The sequence below is a fragment of the Sorex araneus genome, chromosome 3 (assembly GCF_027595985.1).
Source record: "Sorex araneus isolate mSorAra2 chromosome 3, mSorAra2.pri, whole genome shotgun sequence".
Lineage (NCBI taxonomy): Eukaryota > Metazoa > Chordata > Mammalia > Eulipotyphla > Soricidae > Sorex > Sorex araneus.
The window spans coordinates 223910831-223933567 of record NC_073304.1 but is presented as its reverse complement, the minus strand read 5'-3'; the positions used below and the strand labels follow the sequence as shown (position 1 = coordinate 223933567).

Below are 22737 nucleotides of genomic sequence, written 5' to 3'. Positions count from 1 at the left end.
CATCCTTCCTCTGGTATTTCACTCAAACATTTCGTTACCCACTCCCCCACCCCCCCCAAAAAAAAAAATGTGTTGCAGACATGTGAGCATAAGAAATCAGCAATGCACACGGGGCCCACAGAGAGCCTGCAGGCTCCGGGCTGCCTCTCAGGACCGTCAGGGCTGGGGGGGAGCCAGGCGGCAGCGGCGCTTGCTGCCTTTGCCTTGCTGACTTCGGGGGCGGGGGGTGTTGGTTGTTGTTTTTCTGTTGGGGGGATCACACCCAGCGATGCTCAGGGATCTCTCCTGGCGGTGCTGGGGGACCCTACGGGATGTCAGGCATCCAGCCCAGGTCACCTGCCTACAAGGCAAGCGCCCTCCCCACTGGACTGTTGCTCTGGATGTCCGTGGATGTTTTTTTCCAAGGAATCTTCCCTCTTGTTTAAGAGTCCACGCCCAGTCACCAGCTTAGTGCTTGGGCTGATCACTTGATTTCCTCACAAGTCGGATGGACCTGGGCACCCCTTCTACGTGAAGCACACGTACCACTCACTCTGGGTTCTTTTCGACTTGTCTCAGCCTCCATCACTTAGAACTCAGACCTCTAGTCCCTGATGTGATAGGGAATGGTCAAGAGTGAACTTCCTGTTGTACCGTTGGTATCGTGTGTATTTGTCCAGGGCCAGAGCGACAGTACAGGGGTTAAGGCACTTACCTAGCATACAGCCACCCTGGGTGGGCCCCTGGCTCCGTATATGGACATATACAGTCCCCCTAGCACTTGCCAGGAGTGGCTTCTGGGCACAGAGCTGAGAGGGAGAGAGGGAGGGAGGAAGGGAGAAGACCTACAGCCTTGAAATCTCCAGATTGTTCGTTCTCACGACACAGAGCACGAGCCTTCTTCTCACTGTGTGTGCAGACAGCGTGCTGTTCACACAGACGAAAGCGCTGTCAAGGAAGACCCGCAAAAAATACAGTAACTGAGGGCTGGAGTGATAGCACAGCGGGTAGGGCGTTTGCTTTGCACGCGGCCAACCTGGGTTCGATTCCCAGCATCCCATATGGTCCCCCGAGCACCGCCAGGAGTAATTCCTGAGTGTATGAGCCAGGAGTGACCCCTGTGTATTGCCAGGTGTGACCCAAAAACAAATATATATATACACACACACACACACACACACACACACACACACACACACACACACACACACACACACACACACACACACACACACACACACACACACACACACACACACACATATATACACATACACAGTAACTGAGCCCAGAGAGCAAATGAGTGAATATCTAGTCAGTTAAAAGATCGTCCATGTCCGGAGCCCCCGGTCTGAGCCCTGAGTTCCATCCGCAGCCCCACATGGTCCCCATGTACCAACAGGTGGCTCCAAAGCAAACCGAAAAGGAATGCGAAGGGAGAGATGAGGGGCCAGTGAGGGGAAGAGGGCGTTGGGCAGGCCTCGGAGAGAAAGTGCCTTTCCGGCAAAGCCTCGTCTCGGACCCTCTGCACTCCTGCAAAGGAAGAATGTCCTAGGGGTGGAGGTCAGCACCGCGGTTCCCACCGGCTGGCGAGCTGCGTGGATGTCGCCGAGCAGACCGGCTGCGACGCTTGGGCTTGCTCATCCGTGCCGCAGCACAGCGGGCCGGCCCTCGGGTAGGCCGACTTCGCTTCCCGCCTCTGCACCGCCTCACCTGGGCATGAACAAGACGGGGAGGACCCCCCCTTCCAGGCTCAAGCTCAGGCCCCGTGGTGCACTGAAGGGGGCCTCACCGGGAAGGCAGCCCCCCACCGCGCCCTGAGTCTCCCTCAGAACTCGCTGCTTCTTGCCAAGCCCCTCACTCTCGGCCCTGCATGCCCCCTCCTTCCTAGGCCCTGTTTGATCTGTAGCTTCAGGCCCTGTCTGGGCCTTGCCGTAAACCTCCGCTAAGCTGAAGATTGGCACTCGCCCCCCAGCCCAGGGAAGCTCGGCCCAGGAGAATGTGCGCACTCTCCCCGCTGGCCAGGAGGATGTGCGGGCCCTCCCCCTCCTCCCCGCCCTCCTCCTCCTCCTCCTCTTCCTCCTTCACCTTTTCCTCCCCCTCTTCCCCCTCCTTCACCTCCTTCTCCTTCACCTTTTCCTCCCCCTCCTCCTCCTCCTCCACCTTTTCCTCCGCCTCTTCCTCCTCATCTTCCTCCTCCTCCACCTCCTCCTCGTCCTCCTCCTCATCTTCTTCCTCCTCCTCCTCCTCCCTGCCGCTGGGAGGGGGCCTGTGCACGCCCACCCAGGAGGATGTGTGGGCTCCCCCCTGCACCCCCAGGAGGACATGCCCTCACCCCTGCTGTGCAGCATGCCTGGTCCCCTGGCCCGACATGCATCTCAGAGAGCCAAATCTGCAGGACCCACCTGTACAGTGCTCACTCGCTTCCTTTGATGCTCTCACTTCTGACAGGGACGCCCTCCCCCGAGCACTGTGGCCTGCTCTCCTGACAGTACGGAACCTCATCTTTGTGGCCGAGGAGTGCCAAGAAGCTGAGTAACCCACCGAGCTTGCATGGCTGCGAATGGCAGCCACAGCTCTCCCGCCCCCACGAGCCTCCTGCCCTTCTGGCCCTCGCCTCTTGCCCGCTTCCCACCAGCACTGGGCCAAGTAGAGAAGGCATGTGGTGTATATGTGTGTGCGTGCACGTGTGTGTGTGTGTGTGTGTGTGTATGTTTCTGTGTGTTCCTGGCAGGCAGCGCTGAACCCTCCTGGGAGTGTACATGCATGGGTGAATGCATGTGTGAGGTGTGTGAGGTGTGTGAGTACACGTGTGACTGAATGCGTGCGTGTGTGGGTGTATGTATAATGTGAGCATGTGTGCGCACGAGTGTGGAATGTGTGTCTGAGTGTGAGCGTGTGTGAGTGCATGTGTAGTGTGCGAGAATGTGTGTGTGCATGTGTCACAGGCAGGCAGTGCAGAGCACCCCCAGGTGTATGTGAGTGTGTCTGTCTGTCTGTCTGTTTGTCTGTCTGTGGTGCCTGCTGCCAGGGCCACTACCTCTTAGAACCGTCACCACTGTGCACAGACCACCAGGCTGCCAGGATCATCCTTGCCTCTCACGGGCCTTCCTCCTCCAGAACCTTCTTTAGTTGCACGTTGCCTTTTTTTTTTTCTTTTTGGGTCACACCCGGCGATGCACAGGGGTCACTCCTGGCTCATGCACTCAGGAATCACCCCTAGCGGTGCTCGGGGACCATATGGGATGCTGGGATTCGAACCCGGGTTGGCCACGTGCAAGGCAAACACTCTACCCGCTGTGCTATCACTCCAGCCCCAGCACGTTGCTTTTTTTTTTTTTATTTCAAATCAAATATATTTATGAAAACAAGAACCAGATAAGTATAAATAAAGCTCACTTTTAAAAAAATGGAAAAGAAAGGAGACATACCCTTCAAGTTTGAAAACTTAGTCATTCATTAGTTACAACAATGCCATTCCAATTAATCTTATCCTAGTAAATCATGAATTACAAAATTTCAAGCTGTGAAGATTTGGTCCAAGAAATACTAAGACAGATGCATACACATGGATTTAAGACACATTTAAGAAAAATGGGTAGGCATTCCCATAGACTAGTAAACTATGTTCATAATCTGATAAATAACACATAGACAGAATACATAAAGAGCTCTGAGAAATTCGTAATAAAAAGACAAGCTAATTTTAAAAATTAGAGCTAAGGATTTGAATAGACACTTCACAAAAGAGATTGACAAATGACCACTTAACACATGAAACTCTTCAGCACTAATTTTTAGAAATAGAAATGAAAATCAAAATGAGATATCTCACACTCATTAAGAACAAATAACAATGCCATGTTTCTAAGAGTGTGGAGCAAGCGAAACTCATGTTTTCCCAATAAAGATGAAGTGGCAGAATCTCTTTACCTGACCTTTACCACTTTAGGGAAATTTCAGCACGTTGCTTTTTGAACGAGATTTCCTGCAAGAGCTTCTCTCTTCAAGCTTCCTCCTATTCTCCCCTGAGTGTCCCAATCCTGCCACCTCCCCTGACTACAGGTTTTGTTGCCTGGGACACCTGGCCCACCTTCTCCTGCTGCTGTGTCCAGTGTCCGCCCAGAACCCTCCTTGGATGTCCGCATGCACTGTGCCCCACCGCCACAGTTGGTGTGTGCCGAGGTGTTGCTTAGTGGTGGGCCCTAAATAATTCATTTTTTCTTCCCAGCCTAGTCATAATGACTTTGAAAGTGGGAAGCAAATCTCCTAATTCCGTAAGTCTCAGAACAAAGTCAGTGCTTGTTAATGGTCTGATGGGTCTGTATCTTTTGCTTACAGGCTTATACACTCTTAATATTCAGCAATTTTCCACTCCCGCTTACAAAAACCTCAAATTCTAACCACCCCAAAATAGAATTTGAGGCCCCGACACAGCACTTCTTTCTGAGTGGCTCTTTTAGGCTCACTTCTTAATCCATTTCAGAGTTTCCAATTGTTCAGAGTTAATTCTTCTTACCAAGGCTGTATTCCACTTGCTCGGCATTGAATATATGCAAAGACGCTCCTTTCTTTACTGCATAACTGACTTTACTTTTTGTTCATAGGTTAAAATCAGCCCTTCCATTTCACTGCAGTATTATATCAGTGGCATTTTTATTGAAGTAAGAGAGAGAGAGAGGGGGGAAAAAAGCTTTCTTCCACATGAACTTTTGTTACAAATCAGTTTATTGGGGCCAATCAATGGGCAGGACCCTTGAAAGGGTGTGGATTATCTGGTTAGCCCTTTGTGTGGCAAAAGGCTTAGATGCTGCTTACTGCTGTCCCCATTCTTCGGCGTGTAAAGAGGAGGGTTTTTTGCAGGATCACCACCTGACCGGGCCCTGCCTTTTTCATGGTAATGTTTTCACCTGAGTTGCTTCCTATGGTGCTAAGAATGAGCTAACTAATACTTATTTAACCTTGGAACAGTGTCGGTCATAATCCGATTGGCATACAGTCATTTTATGTAAGCCTTTTCTTTTATTGCATCGAGACTAGCACATCTCAGTAAAGTGGGTGCTGGGAACAATGTTTCTACCCCCCGAAATAAGTTCTTGCTCTCCTTTTCTTTCCACCAGGAGCGTGTTGGGGCCAGGAGAATCCAGGGCGAGTTGGATGGCCCCACTTGGGTTGAGCCCCACTTTTTAGTTTCTGTTTTTGTGGATTGGGGTGGGGTCTTGGTGTTTTGGTTTTTGGGTTTTTTTTTTTTTGGAGGTGGGGGGTGCTCAGGGATTATTCCTGGCTCTGCACTCAGAAGTTATTCCTGGTGATAATTGGTGGACCAAAAGGGGTGCCAGGGATGAAACCTGGGGCAGTCATGTGCAAGGCAAGCCCCCTCCCCACTGTATTGTTGTCTCAGGCCCCGGCCCCCACTTTTAATTTTAAAACTGGCATTCCCATTCCGTGCCACCGGCCACTTCTCCCAGAACATTTCCCACGGAGTTTCTGACACGAGTACGTTCAGAGCCGTGTCTCCAGGAGGAAGCCTCCTCCCGAGAATTACCACTCATTAATACACAAAATGGCCCGGCACAGTTTAATTATTTGCTAATGTTTTTCGGTGTTTTCTTAAAGATGATGCTTCACAAGTCGAGGCCTGAACTTGCCTGGGCCGTGACCTCTCCGCGGTGTGTTTGCCGGCTTGTTCAACAAGCAGAAAAGCAAAACACAAATTAGCGTCTCCATTAGCCATTCCTCGACTTTTCCCAGTCTTTCAACACTCCCGGGAGCCCAGTCGCTATTAGCTAATAGCAGGCGAGAAATTCCAGCCCTCTGGGATGAAGGACTGGTGCTGCGGGAGCTTCCAGGTCCAGAGGAGAGAGTGGGAGTGGAACAGGGCCCCGAGATGCCAGGGGAGGACAGTGGCATTCGCTTGGACCATACTGGAGACAGTCCCTCCCCTGTGCCTTCAAAGCAAGTTTTTGAGTGTGAAAGTGTCACTTTTCTCTTATAGGACAAGTTTGGGTTTTCTCTTTCTTTGTTTTCTCTCTCTCTTTCTTTCCTTTTCTTTTTAATTTTGGTCCACACCCAGCAGTGCTCAGGGTTTACTCCTGGCTCTGCACTCAGGAATCAGTCCTTGGTGGTGGTGCCCGGGGTACCATATGGGATACCCAGTATCGAACCCCGGTCAGCCCCATGCAAGGCAAGCGCCCTCCCTGCTGTACTGTCGCTCCAGCCCCCAGAACAGGTTTCTTGGTCTTTGCTCTATGCCTCCGGCATCAGCAGTATCTTACTCTGCTTCTGCCTTTGGACTTAAATATATCCACCCACTCCTGGCTTAGAATGTCCTTCTCCTTCTTCCTAAGCAGCCTCCTCGTTCCTTAACACTCGGATCCGGTGTCAGCTCCTCTGGCGAGCACAGCTTTCTCTGCCCTCTGCCCCCCTCTCCTGTGACATTCCGTGCCGCATGCCATACCTGTCGCTCTTGCCGTGTTCTCTCTGGTAGCTCTTCATACACAAACCCATTTCAGGCTCATCGAGGAACTTGGTAAACACCTGTGAAGAATATAATTTAATTTTTCAGTTGATTTCATGGTGATGGTAATGATTCCTTTAGCTTCTGTGTTTCACGAATAAGAGAGTTCTAGCTCTGGGCTAGACACATGCTTTGCACGAAAGAGACACAGATTTGATCTCCACTACCACATGGCCCCTCCAGGCACGGCCAGGAGCAGGTCCCTGAGTACAGAGCCAGAAGTAGCCCCCAAGAGCCACTGGGTATGGCCCAAAAAACAAAAATAAATCAGTAAGTAGATGAATGTAGTTCTAGCCCGTGTTCTTTGCAGTCAACTGGTATACCAGTCACTCACTGTACCAGAAGTTCTGAACTTATTCTGTGCGAGGCCTTTATGTTGGTGCTTGTTCCATTCTTGGCAGAGCAAATGAACAAAAACAATGAGGAAGATTGAGGAAGCTTAGCATGTTTTTTGTTTTCTTTTTTTGGGGGGAGGGGTTTAACACCAGCGATGTTCAGGGGTTACTCCTGGCTCTGCACTCAGGAATTACTTCTGGCTGTGCATGGAGGGACCATATGGGATGCTGGGAATCGAATCTGGGTCGGCCGCATGCAAGGCAGATGCCCTACCAGCTGTGCTATCATTCTGGCCCTTAGCATGCATTTTGATAATAGTGGTTTATGTTTGTTTCTATTGCACTTCTTTATTTCTACATTTATGTTGATGTCATTGGCTCCTCAGATCCCTGGATAGGTTTATTGATAAAGACTTCTCTGTGAAATGAGTATATACCATCAATCAAGTAGCCTCCGTTTAAAATTCATTCTACTTCCATTTCCCGAGTGAACCATTTGGGGGAGAGGGTCGGCACCCCTGGGCGTTACCAGGGACCACGGTGTGGCTCTTCGGTGTTCCTTGGTCCACTGGGCTCAGTACTTGGGGCCGATGATGCAATATTTCTGTGGCCCAGATGCCGGACAGCACAATGGCAGGGGTCAGGGATGCTGCATCAGGGACAGACCTTGGCACCTCTTGCATCCAAAGCCTTGAGTTCCAACCCTAAAAATGAACTATTTTTTCCCCCTTATGTGTTTTTCTTCATGAAAAAGGACCACATAAAATTTTGAATACAGGTCTAGTTTCTGTTCCTGACTCCGTCATTTCTTAATTATTTGACCATGAACATCTGTGGGACTCCATAGCTCCACCAGTAATTTAGTGATCACACTGGTACTTAATTCTCAGGATTGTAATGAAAATTATTAAGAGAAGAGATTGATCTGTAGGGATGCCAGGCTGCAAGGGGAATGAATGAAAAGAGAGTCCGTTTCTGAACCGAATGTGGAGCTTCCGGCACCCCGTCATCTCTGAACGCTGGGAATGAGGTTTTTGTGGCATGCGGAAAAACCGGAAGAGTCTTGTCGGGGAGAATGGGCATCTCCTGACCTCGGAGGGACCCTCAGTAAGCAGCCACGTCTCTTCCGATCCCCGTGGAGTAATAATTAGTGTCTGGACTGCGTTCGCAGGTGCTAGTTTAGTTCATGTAGATAAACGGTCATCACATTTATCTCCAGGCACTGAGCAGAAGAACTCAGCAGTGAACAGAGACAAAACAGAGAGCAGACAGAAGCATTTTAAGAAATCCAGCATCGGGGCTGGAGCAATAGCACAGCGGGTAGGGTGTTTGCCTTGCACGCGGCCGACCCGGGTTCAATTCCCAACATCCCATATGGTCCCCTGAGCACTGCCAGGAGTGGTTCCTGAGTGCAGAGCCAGGAGTAACCCCTGTGCATCGCTGGGTGTGACAAAAAGAAAATGAAGAAGGAAGGGAGGGAGGGAGGGAGGGAGGGAAGGAGGGAGGGAGGGAGGGATCTTGCCTGGCATGTGACCCTCCTGGGTTTGATCCCCAGCACCCTAACGTATGGTCTCTTGAACCCCACCAGGAGTTGTCCCTGAGCTCAGAACCAGAGCCCTGAGCATTGCCAGTTGGTTACTAAAAAACAAAAACAAAAAAAAAAGGAAAAAGTCTTTTGAAGAAAAATACAGAAAAACTTAATATGGACTGGTGAGATAATACAGGAGATAAAGAGCTTACCTTGCATGCGGCTGACCTGGGTTCGATCCCCGGCATCCCATATGGTCCCCCAAGCCCGCCAGGAGTGATTCCTGAGTGCAGAGCCAGGAGTAGTAACCCCTGAGCGTGGCATGGTCACTGGGTGTGACCCAACACTACTCCCTCCCCACCAAAAAAAATAGAAAAAATATAAAAATAAAAAGTTGCTGTTGACTTTGAAAGTGTTATAAAAAGAAGGAAAACCCAGAAACAGAAAAAAGAAAAGGAACTCAGAGATTAGGGCTCCTAGAACAGTCTCCAGCGAATGGAGATTCCAGGAAAATACAATAGGAGCAGAAAACAAATGAAAGGAAAGCTAAAAGAAAGGCTGCATGATTGAGTGACTGGAGTTTCCAGGTTAGAAAAGAGCCGTCTAGTGCCAGCAGAACCGAGAGAAAGACATATCCTGAGGCACTGTGCAGTGATAGAACATCAGATCCAGAAAAGATTCTTTTCTTTCCGTTTTTATTTAGGTACCTTTAGGTACCGTGATTTACAGTGCTGGTAATAAGCGTTTCCGGCACACAGTGTTCCAGCACCCCAGCCACCCCCCGAGTGTCAGCGTCAGCCCCCCAGTGTCCCGTGACCCCCTCCCAGCCCCGAGCCACCCCTGAGCAAATCCCCATCTGCAATGTGAGCCCCAGGGCTGCTGCCAGCGGCCATTTGTTACCCCCTTACTGTGTCTCTTTATGTCCCTCATACGAAAGGGGTGATTTTGTGTTTGTCCTGCGTGTGACCGCACTCTCGTTCCACCCACAGAGCGGCAAGTTGCCGGATTTCCTCTTTCCTCCTAGCTGGTCTCCATACCACAGTTCCTTCTTGAAGAAAAGACACCTTAAAAATTATCTGTCCCTGGGGCTGGAGCGAAAGCACAGCAGGGAGGGCGTTTGCCTTGCACATGGCCGACCCGGGTTCGATTCCCAGCATCCCATATGGTCCCCTGAGTACCACCAGGAGTAATTCCTGAGTGCATGAGCCAGGAGTAACCCCTCTGCATCACCGCATATGACCCTAAAAGAAAAAAAAATGACATGGGGGGGGTGCTGCAGAAAGATACTAGGGGTGTTAAGTGCTTGCCTTGCACTCAGGTGATTCTGGTTACATCTAAAAAAGAAACAAAGAATCAAATCATCAGAATAGCATCCATCTTCTTGCCGGCCACAAGGAGGGTGCCTCCACTTCTCCTGGGTCCTCTGCCCAGCCAGGTTCTCACCTGTAGATCGAGTATGGTCTGAAGTCTGGGGTCGAGGCTTCTCCAGACCCTCCCAGTCTCCGTATTGTTACCTCCTGTCCACCCTGTTTCAGGAAGCACTTAAAGTACGTGTTCCACAGACGAGAGGGAATGAGGGCGGCTAGGTGACATGGGGGGTCCGAGAGGAAACTTCTAGAAGCACAGGTGTGTGGCAGGCCCAGAAATCAGTTCTGATTGAGAGTTTGAGATCTGAGAAGAGAGGATGACAGCGTGTCTGAGGCAAATAGAAAAAATGTAGTATGTTCGGACAGACTGTAAGGATTTTTTGTGATTATATTTGTTTAGGGATGAACTTGTGATAGGTACCTAATAAACTAATTATTAACCCAAATAAAAACAAAATCTTGCCCAAGAAGGGAAATTTAATAGTACACCACATGACTTAACTGTAAGTCATTTATATAGTGATGAATACTGAATATAGACTTAACTGGAAATTGTGAAATAGCTACATTGGAAGGCAGGGAAAAGAGGTATGTAGAGGAGGGGGGAGAGAAAAACTTATACCAAACCCACATTTTCCTTGATAGGAAGGAAGTAACTAATATTTCAAGCTGAGAACAAAAATTCCAAAAATAATAGTGCGACCTTGTAATTAAAGAGAATAGGAAATACAGGAAGAAAACCTCAGAGTGTTGAAAAGCAAGAGAAAGGAAGAATACTGGTGGCATGAGCCCTATCATGTTTTTAAGTCTCTTTTTGTTTACTTTGGGTTAGAAATTAGATTCGGGGCTGGAAAGGTGGTACAGAGGTTAAGGCACGCGCCTAGCACGCGGCTGTGGCGGGGACCTTGGTTCCATCCCTGGCACCCGCCCACGGTTCCCCTGAGCACAGAGCCAGGTGTGGCCCAAAAACCAAAAGGAAAAAAAAATTCCATGAGACAAATCCATAAAACTCCATGCTTGTCCCTGCTGTGCTGGGGCCCTGAGCAGCCTGCATTCATGTTCTGCCCACCTCACCCCTGTGTTCATGTTGTGTCCACCTCACCCCTGCATTCATGTTGTGTCCACCTCACCCCTGCGTTCATGTTATGTCCACCTCACCCCTGCATTCATGTTGTGTCCACCTCACCCCTGCATTCATGTTGTGTCCACCTCACCCCTGCGTTCATGTTGTCCACCTCACCCCTACATTCATGTTGTGTCCGCCTCACCCCTGCATTCATGTTGTGTCCACCTCACCCCTGTGTTCATGTTGTGTTCGCCTCACCCCTACATTCATGTTGTGTCCACCTCATCCCTGCATTCATATTGTGTCTGCCTCACCCCTGCATTCATGTTGTCCACCTCACCACTGCGTTCATGTTGTGTCCACCTCATCCCTGCGTTCATGTTGTGTCCACCTCATTCCTACGTTCATGTTGTATCCACCTCACTCCTGCATTCATATTGTGTCCACCTCACCCCTGTGTTCATGTTGTGTCCACCTCATCCCTGCATTCATGTTGTGTCCACCTCACCCCTGCATTCATGTTGTGTCCACCTCATTCCTACATTCATGTTGTGTCCACCTCATTCCTGCATTCATGTTGTGTCCACCTCATCCCTACGTTCATGTTGTATCCACTTCACCCCTGCATTCATGTTGTCCACCTCACCACTGCGTTCATGTTGTGTCCACCTCATCCCTGCGTTCATGTTGTGTCCACCTCATCCCTGTGTTCATGTTGTGTCCGCCCACCCCTGCATTCATGTTGCACCCCTTCACCTCTTCCAGTGCTGTGCTGCGTTGTCTGGGGTGGATGAATTCCAGACGTAGACCCGCATTTGAGGCTGCTTGTTTTGCATGGCCACCCCCGCTGATGGGTCCTTCACCTCACTGATGCCAAAGAGAAGCTAGTGACTGCCTTTCTCTGAGCCATGTTGTTGATAGTTTGTCTAAAAATTGTCGTGAGGACAGTTTTGAATGTTTCCTTTTCTTAACCTCTTCATTTGCTTTCTATGATTAAAGAACTGGAGGGGCCGGTGAGGTCATGCTGCAGGGAAGGTTCTGGCCTTGCATGGGGCTGACCCTGGTCCAAGTCTCTGGCACCAGGTTCCCTGAGCCCCACCAGGAGTGATCCCTGAGCACAGCCAGGTGGGGCCCCAAATCAAAATGAAAATGAAATGAATAAATGGATCGCGTTCCAGCTTACTCTGGTTTCCGTGGGAGCCCTTTCTTACGCAGTTTGTTTTGTTTTGTTTTTGGGCCACACCTGGCGATGCTCAGAGGTTACTCCAGGCTCTGCACTCGGGAATCGCTCCTGGAGGTGCTCAGGCGACCATATGGGGTGCTGAGGACCCTGCTGGGCTGTCTCTCCAGCCCCGTCTTACACGTCTTTAACATGGTTTCTCCCTGTGACCAGGGCCGCAAGCTTCTCATCATTGGGACCACTAGCCGCAAAGATGTCCTTCAGGAGATGGAGATGCTTAATGCCTTCAGCACCTCCATCCACGTGCCCAACATCGCCACAGGAGAGCAGCTCATGGAGGCTTTGGAGGTGAGGGCCCCGCGGCCACCCGGGCGCCTGCCGATAAGGAGGGCGTGGGGCCGGAAGTGCTGCCAAGCGCCCCAGACAGCGCAGCTGGCGGTGCGTTTGTTTAACCTCGAACCTGGGACCTGGCACGCACTTTCAGTCATTCTCGGGAATTAGAAGAGGAGATGGTATCGGTGAGAGTGAATTCATCACTGGCTCAGCAGAGCCAGCATGCGAACTCACACCGTGCCAGGCGTGACTCACGCCAGGCCCAGCATGACTAACGCTCCAGGTTACGTGGCAGAGGTACTTGGAAAGGGGGTGAAGAAATGATCAATAGATAGAAAACTCTAGTCATGTCTCTATCTCCCAGCCCATCTAGTCGCATGTAATAAATCGAAATAGGTCTTCGGAGCTTAAAGTGGGCTTTAGAAGTAAACTGCTTGAGGGGCCAGAGAGACAGGACAGTGGGTAGGGCGCTTGCCTTACACACAGCTGACCCAGATTCGCTCGCAAGCATCCCATATGGTCACTCGGGAACACTGTCAGGAGTGATCTTCGAGCACCTCTGGGTGTAGCCAATGGAAAAAAAAAAACAGCTTTATTAATGAGTTTATAATATATAAATTTTTTATCTATTTTTTTGAGGATGAGATTCTTTCTTTTTCTTTCTTTCTTTCTTTTTGGGTTACACCCTGCAATGCACAGGGGCTACTCCTGGCTCTGCACTCAGGAATTACTCCTGGCGGTGCTCAGGGGACCATATGGGATGCTGGGAACCGAACCCAGGTCAACTGCTTGCAAGGCAAACGCCCTACCCAGTGTACTATCACCCCAGCTCAGAGGATGAGATTCTTTTTATTTTTAAATATGTCTATCAAATGTTGGATTACTGGCAGCATACACAAATGTCTTCAGATCTGTTAGAAAATATGGTCTAATGTTCTGCCGTGTCAGGAAAATGCCTTAAAATCCCCCGGGCCTTACAGTTGGCCCACATTCCCCACAAAACAGAAACTATCCATATGATAAATGTCTCCCGGGTACCTGTTTGAGCAGCTTTTGTGCCAGGATTGGGAAAGAGAATTAAATTTAGTCTGCTTCAACACATACAGCTTGTTCCTAGAAAGGAATGTTAAAAATTGTAACTGATCTTTTTTTTTTTTTTTGCGTTGTTTTTTTGTTGTTTGTGTTTGTTTGGGGGCCACACGTGGCAGTGCTCAGGGCTTACTGCACAGGCCCTGCAACTGTGCCTCTAAATGATAATGGATGCCATGAGAAATTAGGGTTTGAGGTACCAGATTCACTTTCAGAAAGAGGCCCTAAGAAGGTTCTGGAAGGTCAGGTTAGATGTTTAAAAAGGAGCAGCACCCCGTGGGCTTAAAGCAGTGAGGTAGTTTCTTATCACCGGTCCTTCCTCTGAGGTAAATGTGAATTGCCACTGGGGGCGTCTTCATTGTCTTGGTCATTGATTCATTCATTTATTCATGTTTAGCTTTTGGGCAACTTCAAAGATAAGGAGCGCACCACCATCGCCCAGCAAGTCAAAGGGAAAAAGGTCTGGATAGGAATCAAGAAGTTGCTGATGCTGATTGAGATGTCCCTACAGGTAAGATTTCCCACACTGAAGCTTCCTGGTTTACCAGGAGGTGTATTTTTTTGTTTCCTTCTGCTGAGGTTTCAGTTCCGCTATAGTTCTCCTGTATTATCTTTGAATTCAGGCTCCGATATGAGCAACCGATACATGTAGTAGAACTTTTCTCTCTCTCCCTTCTTGAAACTCGCAAGTCGCAGGAAGCGTATTCAAACGCATGGGATCTCAGAACCAGCCCTCTGCATCTCTGTCGGGGCTCAGACTGCTGTGCAGTTGTCCAGGACCACTGGACTGTCGCTGATGGAGGGGAGATGGCTTGGTCCCTCGAGGTCAAGGCTGTTTTAAGGGAGCAGCTAATTGAGTTGTAGGGATTAGCCCCGGGCGTTGTTGGTTCTTGTGACTGGACTCCAGGACTTCCTGCAAGTTGCGGTGGAGCTGAAGCATCCAGGATCTCAGAACACTGAGCCCGTGCCTTCTGCTCCGGATTTCCACCCTGCCCCCCCGCCCTGTGCCCCGTGCCCATCCCGAATCTCCTTTTTGTCTTGACGTACCAGCTCGACCACAGCTCTTCGGCTCTGGGGGCCCTGGGCATCCTTGGCAGGTGCACAGCCTGTAGCTTGAGGACAGCGGGTAGCCTTCCGTCGAAGGAACCCGCCGAGCTCCCAGGCCTGCTCCCCGGCTGCACGCAGAGGGCGGCCAGGACCTGCCTGCCGTTGGGGCTTGTCTCTCTGTCGGTTTGTTTTTGTTTTTTGCCTTTGTTGGGAAGTTTATTTTAAAATGAAAACTCTGGCTTTCAGCAGCTCGACATCTAATCTAGTGAACTTTCAACTGGACTGTTTCGAAGCCAATTCCCGCCCCCCCCCACCGCCCCCCGTATGAATCATAAATTAGAGTTGCAGGCTAATGACTTCACGTTGGATTGTTCTCGGTAACGTCGGACGTACAGATGTCCTGGCGCTTTCCCTGGAAGAAGATAAATCTGTCAGATAGTCAGCGCCACTCTTCGCTTCATCTCTCCCCCCTCACGCCCCCCACCCCCCAGTTTCAGCACGATTTCTTTTTTTTTTTCCCTCCAGTAATTGCATAGAAGAAACTATGTGGGTTTCTCGTCCAGTTCCCTCCCTTACCCCAGCCCTTCCTTCCCCGCCTGCAGGTCAGTGATGAAGCTAATAGCCCTGCTGTAGGTGAGGTAGGAAGCGAGAGTGAGGCACTCAGGCCTAATCTCCAGCCGCTGACACTTCATAGGCCTCTCGGAGCTTGAACCCCCTCACGTCAAATGGATTTCGTGCAGCTGAGTGAATTCGCCTTAGATGTGCCCGAGAGACATCGGGCCCCAGCGCCGAGCTATGCAGCCGCGCAGAATCCCAGTCATGTCGCCTGGCGGTGCGCGCCACCCGATTCTGTTAAAACTTGCAGGGCTCTGAGGATCTGCTCTGACTGGATGTCACCTGAGGGAATAAAGTCATTTATCTAGATTACTTTTTTCCTCCCTTTCTCTCGACTTTTAATTCCATAGCTACAGGCAAGTCGGTAAGTCGTTGCTCACACATATTAAATATATTTAATGGGCGAAGACCGGCAAGTGCTGACTCCGACGGCGCTGCAGCCAGTTCGAGTTCTTTCTTTCCTTCATTTTTTTTTTTGAAGAACTTGACAATTGATTCATATGTAATTCTATTCCCAAAGAGGGAAAAATGTTTCTTTTGTTAGCTTATTCACACTTTTTTTTTTTTCAAAGTCCTTTGTAGTCTGACCTCTTAACTTTGATACATTTGAAACTTCTGTTTTTCTGGTATAGGCCAGAAGAAATCACAGGGTTTTTTTGTTGTGTTTTGTTTTGTTTTTCCCCTCAGAGGCTGAGGGGAGGGGGTCCCCGTTGCACATCCCCCCCGGCAGCTGCATTTAAAAGCCGAGGGCAGTGAGGTCTCTCTTAGGAAACAGACTCCTGCCCTGAGCTTGCTTGCTTGCTTGCTTGCTTGCTTGCTTGCTTGCTTTATTTATTTATTTATACTTAGGTGTGTTTTCTTACAATAAACATTTGAGGCCGGAGTGATAATACAGCAAGTAGGGTGTTTGCCTTGCACACAACTAACTTTGAGTTCCGTTCCCGGCACCCTGTATGGTCCCCCGCAATACAGAGCCCGCCAGAAGTGAGTCCTGAGCACAGAGTCAGGAGTAAGTAAGCCCTGAGCACCACCAGGTGCGACCCCAAATCAAAATACAACAAGAATTTAAAAATAAAAACATATCAGAAGGATGGGGCTGGAGAGATAGCACAGCGGGTGGGGCGTTTGCCTTGCACTCGGCCGACCTGGGTTCGATTCCCAGCATCCCATATGGTCCCCTGAGCACCACCAGGGGTAATTCCTGAGTGCAGAGCCAGGAGTGGCCCCTGTGCATTGCCAGGTGTCACCCCCCCAAAAAAAAACATATCAGAAGGAACTAAAGCTGTCTTTAGTGTTTATTCTTTAGGGGCTGGAGCAATAGCACAGCGGGTAGGGCATTTGCCTTGCATGCAGCCAACCCGGGTTCGATTCCCAGCATCCCATATGGTCCCCCGAGCACCGCCAGGAGTAATTCCTGAGTGCAGAGCCACAAGTAACCCCTGTGAATCACCGGGTGTGACCCAAAAAGCAAAACAAAACAAAAAAAAAACGATATCGGAATGAACTAAAGCTGTCTTTAATGTTTATTCTTTAGGGGCTGGAGCAATAGCACAGCGGGTAGGGCGTTTGCCTTGCACACGGCCGACCCAGGTTCAATTCCCAGCATCCCATATGGTCCCCTGAGCACCGCCAGGAGTAATTCCTGAGTGCAGTGCCAGGAGTAACCCCTGTGCATCGCCGGTGTGACCCAAAAAGAAAAAAAAAAGATTATTCTTTAAATAACTGCACTTAAATAACTGCACTTCTGCAGTGGACCCATGAAAATGAAACATAGTTAAGTAGGTAGAAAGGTGACTAGAGGGTGAGAATGAGGAAGGATAGTAAGGACGTGACCTAGCCCCTGATCCGAGCACCCCCACTTTTCTCAGATTCACGACGGGCTCAGTTACAGAAGACTAGGCTCTGGCCGTCATGTCAGAGGAATTCACCGCCTCTCTGCATTTTTTTGTTTGTTTCAGCACAATTTTTTTTTTTAAATTTTAGAATAATTGTAGAGAAAAAAACCTGGCCAGGTGAAGCAAAGCTAAGTTATGGAGAATTAATCAGCTGTATTTTCACCACTTCAACTTCCATTGGTTTCTTCAGGCTTGGTCTCACTTTGAAGCCTTAGGTCAGTCCTGTGACTTGGACGCTGGTGAATGCCCAGAGGGGCCGTCATCTTGCCCCCCTCTGGCGCCTGCCTCTCCTCTGTGCAGTGCTGTGCCCCTCACACGGCACCGGCTAAGGGAGCACCTGGCCGAGGTGAGGTGCCTTTGACGTGCCCGCTGGGCCTTCGGCGCACGGCAGCGCTCCATGCTACAGAATCCCGTTCCTCCTCTCAGGGATGAACTTGGCCTTGCTGCCTGCCAGAATGCTGGTCATGAGCAGGTAACACGTTTCTGTGGCTCAGTGAATAATGGCTACAGGTACGAAACAGCCTCTCGTGGCAGCAAATCAGCGCAGTTATTCGGAGACCCACCTTCCCATTGACCCACCTTCTTCCCTTCTTCCATTGTATCTAGATGGATGCGGAATATCGAGTGAGAAAATTCTTGGCCCTTTTACGAGAAGAAGGAACGTAAGTACTTCTTTTTTTTATTATTATTTTTTTAGTTTGGGGGCCACCCCGGGCGATGCTCAGGGGTCACTTCTTAGCATCGCACTCAGGAATTACTCCTGGCAGTGCTCAGGGGACCATATGGGGTGTCAGGGATCGAACCCAAGTTGGCTGCATGCGCGGCCAGCGCTCTACCCACCGTATTTTCTCTCCAGCCCCACTCCAGACCCTCGACCAAACCCAGCACGGTGAAAGCCCAGGGCCTCGTCGTGCGCGACGCCCTGCAGTGCCCGTAGACTGGGAGGCTCGAGTCTCCGGACACCCTTTTTCCTGTTTATTAGAATTCTTTGCTGTGTTGTAGGCCCCAGAGATCCAGCAAGGACGCGGGCTGCACTGGTGGTTTGCTCTCCCTTTCCTGCTTCGCAAAGCTTCCCTGTCACAAGGCAGGAAGACACTGAACGGTATATATGTGTCGGACTCTGCTTTGTAATGCATGGAACTGGGCCCTTTTTTTCGTTTTGTTTTTAACGCGCCTTCTAGTAAATGCATAGTGAGGGAAGCAGAGTGGCCCTGCGGAGAAGCTTCTAGTGGTCTTTGGGACCATCAGCCGCGCGCAGACCCTCACGCTCTCCCATGCCCTGGTGTCTTCCAGCCGTCCCCTGGACTACGACAGCGAGCTCTTCTCAGGCACAGACTGACCCCGAGACGCGACCGAGGTGAAGAGGGACTCGGCGCTTCCCTCGGCTCCCTCAAGAAACTGGACTCAGTGAAACGTGTCCCGCCTCCACCCGTGCTCGCCCCCGCATGACCCGTGCAATCCGCGCCCCTCCCCTCCCCGCGCTCGGCCGCGGCCTGGTGGCAGGTTTCCATTCACTATAGAATTCCGTGCTTCCTCCTCCGTGCCAGCTGAATGATTCCTTCTTCCTCAGTCCTCAGGTGTGTGTGTGCGTACGTGTGTGCGTGTGCGTGTGTGCGCGTGTGTGTGCGTGTGTGTAGAGGGTCGGGGGCGCAGTCCCTACTGTCTTTGTGAACACTACCTTTTCCACTCCCACCTCCCGCCGCCCCCAAAACTCTCAAGGAATCACTTCATGTAGCGGAACAGCACTTGGCCTGTTCGAGGGAATGTTATGGGCCCAGAATAGCGCGAGCCGGGAGAGCGCAGCGGGGTCTGGGGCTCAAGGGTCCCAGGGAAGCTGGCTGTCACTTCCATCTGACAGAACACTGCTGCGCTCAGTGGCTTTTGAGGCTGTTCCCAGGTGCAATCTTCAGAGAGAGTCAGAGAGAACCGAGTGGCTGTGGCACCCCTTCACCTTCCCCACCCCCCCCTGCAGGAACCTAGGAACAGGGCTGTGTGGAGAAGGGTGTGCCCCTAGGCCAGAAGGAGTGGAAACGCCCGCCACCCCCAGTCCTCCGCGCCAAGGAACATCCCTGTCAAGTGGGCCCGCTCCTTGTAGAGTAACTGAGGCTAATAGGGCCGCCCCTTGCCTTCGCTCCCCCCAAATCTGTTGACTTAGGATGTGCCCTTCGCTTTAAGCCGATCAGCTGCGCTGCCTGGCATCTAAACGAGCCACTTTCCGCCCGACTCCCTCCTCGCCTCTGCTCTGACCATCATTCCAGTTCTCAGAACACATTTCCTTTGCCCTCTGCCTCCCATCGGGCAGGGCTGTCGGTGTGTTGTGTGTGTGTTGGGGGAAGGGGGTCACCAAGTCCAGTCATCCTGTCGGCGACGGGAGTTTAGTAGCGGGCCACTCTCGCCCCTGTGCTGCTGAAGACCCCGGGCAGAGAGGGTGGGCAGGGTCGTGGGCTGCTTCCGGCTGCGGGCCACTGGCCGCCGAAGGCAGACGGTCCCCAGATCTTAACTCTCCGTGTCCTTTTTGCAAGACTCATGCGTCAAACCTACTTTGTTTGGAATTTCCTGCTTCTTTTGTGGCTTTTTACAGCGTGGACTTGACCATTTCGCGAAAGGCCCTGATTCCCAGTGGTCGTGTCCCACCCCCCACCCCGCCCCAAGTCCCTTATTTGTTTGAGCCCTTCCCTGGCTCCTCTCCCCCCAGACAAAGCACACCTTGTACCCACTTCTGTCTCTTGTGAAGTGAGGCTGACGTCTTTGTTGTGTCCAAAACTATATTGAGAAATAAAAATGCTATATTGTTTAATGCAAATGAAGGAATGCAATAAAGAGTACGTATACTTGAAAATAGGCTGCAGACCGGTTTCTTGTGCAAAACACGTCTAATGTGAGCAGGTAGAGGGGGAGGCACTCAGGAAGGCCTCTCCTTGTTTCACTAGAAGATGATGGACTTTGCTTTTCAAATCACACCTTTGGGAGGCTGGAGCAATAGCACAGCGGGTAGGGCGTTTGCCTTGCACACAGCCAACCCAGGTTCGATTCTCAGCATCCCATATGGTCCCCTGAGCACTGCCGGGGTGATTCCTGAGTGCAGAGCCAGGAATAGCCCTTGTGCATCGCCGGGTGTGACCCAAAAAGCAAAAAAAAAAAAAAAAAGTCCAGAGGCGGAGAGAACTCGAGCTGGACCACACGCCTCAGTCGGCCCCGGGCTCAGCGTGACTCCCGGGGAGAGCGCCTGAGCACCGCCAGGTGCGGCCCACACCCCCTCAAAAAAAGTCACCCCAGAAAGTGAGGCTTTGGCGAAAACATCCTTTTCAGTGTCTCTCTGGTGGTGGACTTGGCCCCCCGGAGGCTGTCCACCCCCTCCTGGAGGAGGACCCGAGATGGAGCGTGGCAAGGTGCCATCACGAACACGCCCAGAACTCTGCAGAGCCAGCGCTGCCCTGGGCACAGAGGCTCGCCCTTGGCGGGGGTCAGCCAGGGCCTTCCGACCCCCCTCTCTCCTCCAGGGGACAACTGCTAGCAGCTGGGTGCTCCAAGACACAGGCTTGTTTAGGTTTTGTTTTGCTTTTCATGTAATCTAGGACCTTATTTTAAAATGAGTTATTTTATCCTATGTAAACTTGTCTACATTCTTTCTGAAACTTTTGTTTGTGTGGGGCCACTTTTGGCAAGGGGCGTACTCCTGGCTCTGGTCAGGGCTCAACTTCCGATGGTGCTGCGGGCACATGACCCAGGCATTGAAGCTGGGTTGGCCGTTTGCAAGGCAAGTGCCATCCCCACTGTACTATCTCTCTGGGCCCATGATGGTGGATTAATTGTAAAATATGTTTTTGTGGGGCTGGAGCAATAGCACAGCGGGTAGGGCGTTTGCCTTGCACGCGGCCACCCGGATTCGATTCCCAGCATCCCATATGGTCCCCTGAGCACTGCCAGGAGTAATTCCTGAGTGTATGAGCCTTTGCAATGCCAGGTGTGACTCAAAAAGAAAAAAAAAAAACATGTGTGTGTGTGTGTGTGTGTGTGTGTGTGTGTGTTAAATCTGTCTTTTCCTGGACCAGAGTGGTAGTACAGTGGGTCGGGTATTTGCCTTGCACATGGCTGACCCTGGTTCCACCCCCAGCATCCCATATCATCCCCCCAGTACCGTCAGGAATAATTCCTGAGCACAAAGCCAGGAGTAACCCCTAAGCATTGTCGGGTGTGACCCAAAAAAAGCCACACACAGACAAAAAGCTGTCTTTTCCTATCTCAAGGAAGAGTGAACAGCCTCCCCTTTAAGATTCAGAAAAACATGGAGCAGATTCAGGTGTATTTGATAGTCACAGTCCTGTCAACAGGCTTGCTGAAGCTCTGAGTCAGCTCTGAACAACCTCCCAGCACAGATGCAAGAGGTAAAAGCCAGGCTTCATTTCCCTTGCCTGGCATCTCCGTCTGTACACTTCATCAGAGATGTGACTGGGAAAAGGGTGTGTGTGTGTGTGTGTGTGTGTGTGTGTGTGTGTGTAAGAGAGAGAGAGAGAGAGAGTTCAAAAAAGCATGTAAGGGGCTGGAGCGATAGCACACAGCGGGTAGGGTGTTTGCCTTGCACGCGGCCAACCCCGGTTCGATTCCCAGCATCCCATATGGTCCCCTGAGCACCACCAAGAGTAATTCCTGAGTGCAGAGCCAGGAATAACCCCTGTGCATTGCCGGGTGTGACCCAAAAAGAAGGGGAAAAAAAAGCATGTAAATATTAGACATTATTGCAAAATGATCTTGAGTTTCTCATCAGCTGAGAAATAGTTCCAGGATCGGGCTTCGGGCTGGGTGCACCCGGGCATGTGCTGTGCCCCCGACACTGGGTTAAGATGCGGTAGATAGGCGGCACCTGTGATGGGCGTCATCCCAAGGCATGACGCCGACATTTGCAAGGACTCAGGTTGGAGAAGCTTCCGGTGGTCACTCTCTGCACCACTGACCCTTGCCTCATTACTTAGGGAGTATGAGATTAATGGTAAGATCGTTTTTGTCTCCTCGAAAGTTCTCTCAAGCTAGAAGTGATGTCAGTGCACTGCTGTCTTTTTAAAATTACCTTCTTGTGTCATGTGCAGGCCAACCATATATGTCAGTACATGTTCGCAGACCCAGGGTCATCACAGGTATATATGCCTGGGTCACTGGGTAACATCAGGGACTTGTCTGAAATTTCTCAGCACTTGCCCCTCCCTTTCCAGTTTTCCTTACCTTATCTCCTTTTACCTTGTAATTTATCTCTTGGGTTTTTTTTATTTTTGTTGTTGGGGTTTTGGGTTGGGTGTTTTGGGGTTTTTTTTGGTTTTGGTTTTGGTCTTGGTTTACTTGGTTTTTGTTTGGTTTGATTTGGTTTTTGGGTCCCACCCAGCAGCAGTGCTCAGGATTTTCTCTGTGCTCAAGGATCACTCCTGGCAGGGTTCGGGGGACCATATGGGATGCTGAGGATCAAACCCATGTCAGTTACATGCGAGACAAGTGCCCTATCAACTATACTCTGGCCTCTACTATACTATTGCTCTGACCCTTACCCTCTCATTCTTGTTTTCTTGTCTGAGGGCCACTCTTGGGGATGTTCCGGCGTTAATTCTGGCTCTGTGTTCAGGAATTAGTCCTGGTAGGACTCAGGCACCCTGTGGGATGGGATCCGGAAGTCAAACTGAGGCAGGCACGTAGAAGGCGAGCACCCACCCAGCCGTACTCTGTCCAGCCCTGTTCTCCCCTCGTCCTTAAATTTTCTCTCCCACCTTTCTTCCCATCTTCCTACGGGGAAAAATAACTTC

At 50.7% G+C, this 22737-nt stretch overlaps 1 protein-coding gene across 2 annotated transcripts in view; it reads left to right on the top strand.

The window, feature by feature from the left end:
* The window catches only part of NSF (N-ethylmaleimide sensitive factor, vesicle fusing ATPase), a 146567-nt gene extending 126777 nt beyond the window's left edge, over positions 1-19790 (top strand). For both annotated transcript variants that reach the window (XM_055133170.1, XM_055133169.1), the window contains exons 18-21: positions 12186-12320; positions 13792-13905; positions 17558-17613; positions 18245-19790. In XM_055133170.1, coding sequence (XP_054989145.1) covers positions 12186-12320; positions 13792-13905; positions 17558-17613; positions 18245-18290 — 351 coding nt within the window. In that variant the 3' untranslated portion in view covers positions 18291-19790. The remainder of the gene's footprint in view (positions 1-12185; positions 12321-13791; positions 13906-17557; positions 17614-18244) is intronic.
* The last annotated feature ends 2947 nt before the right edge of the window (positions 19791-22737 follow it).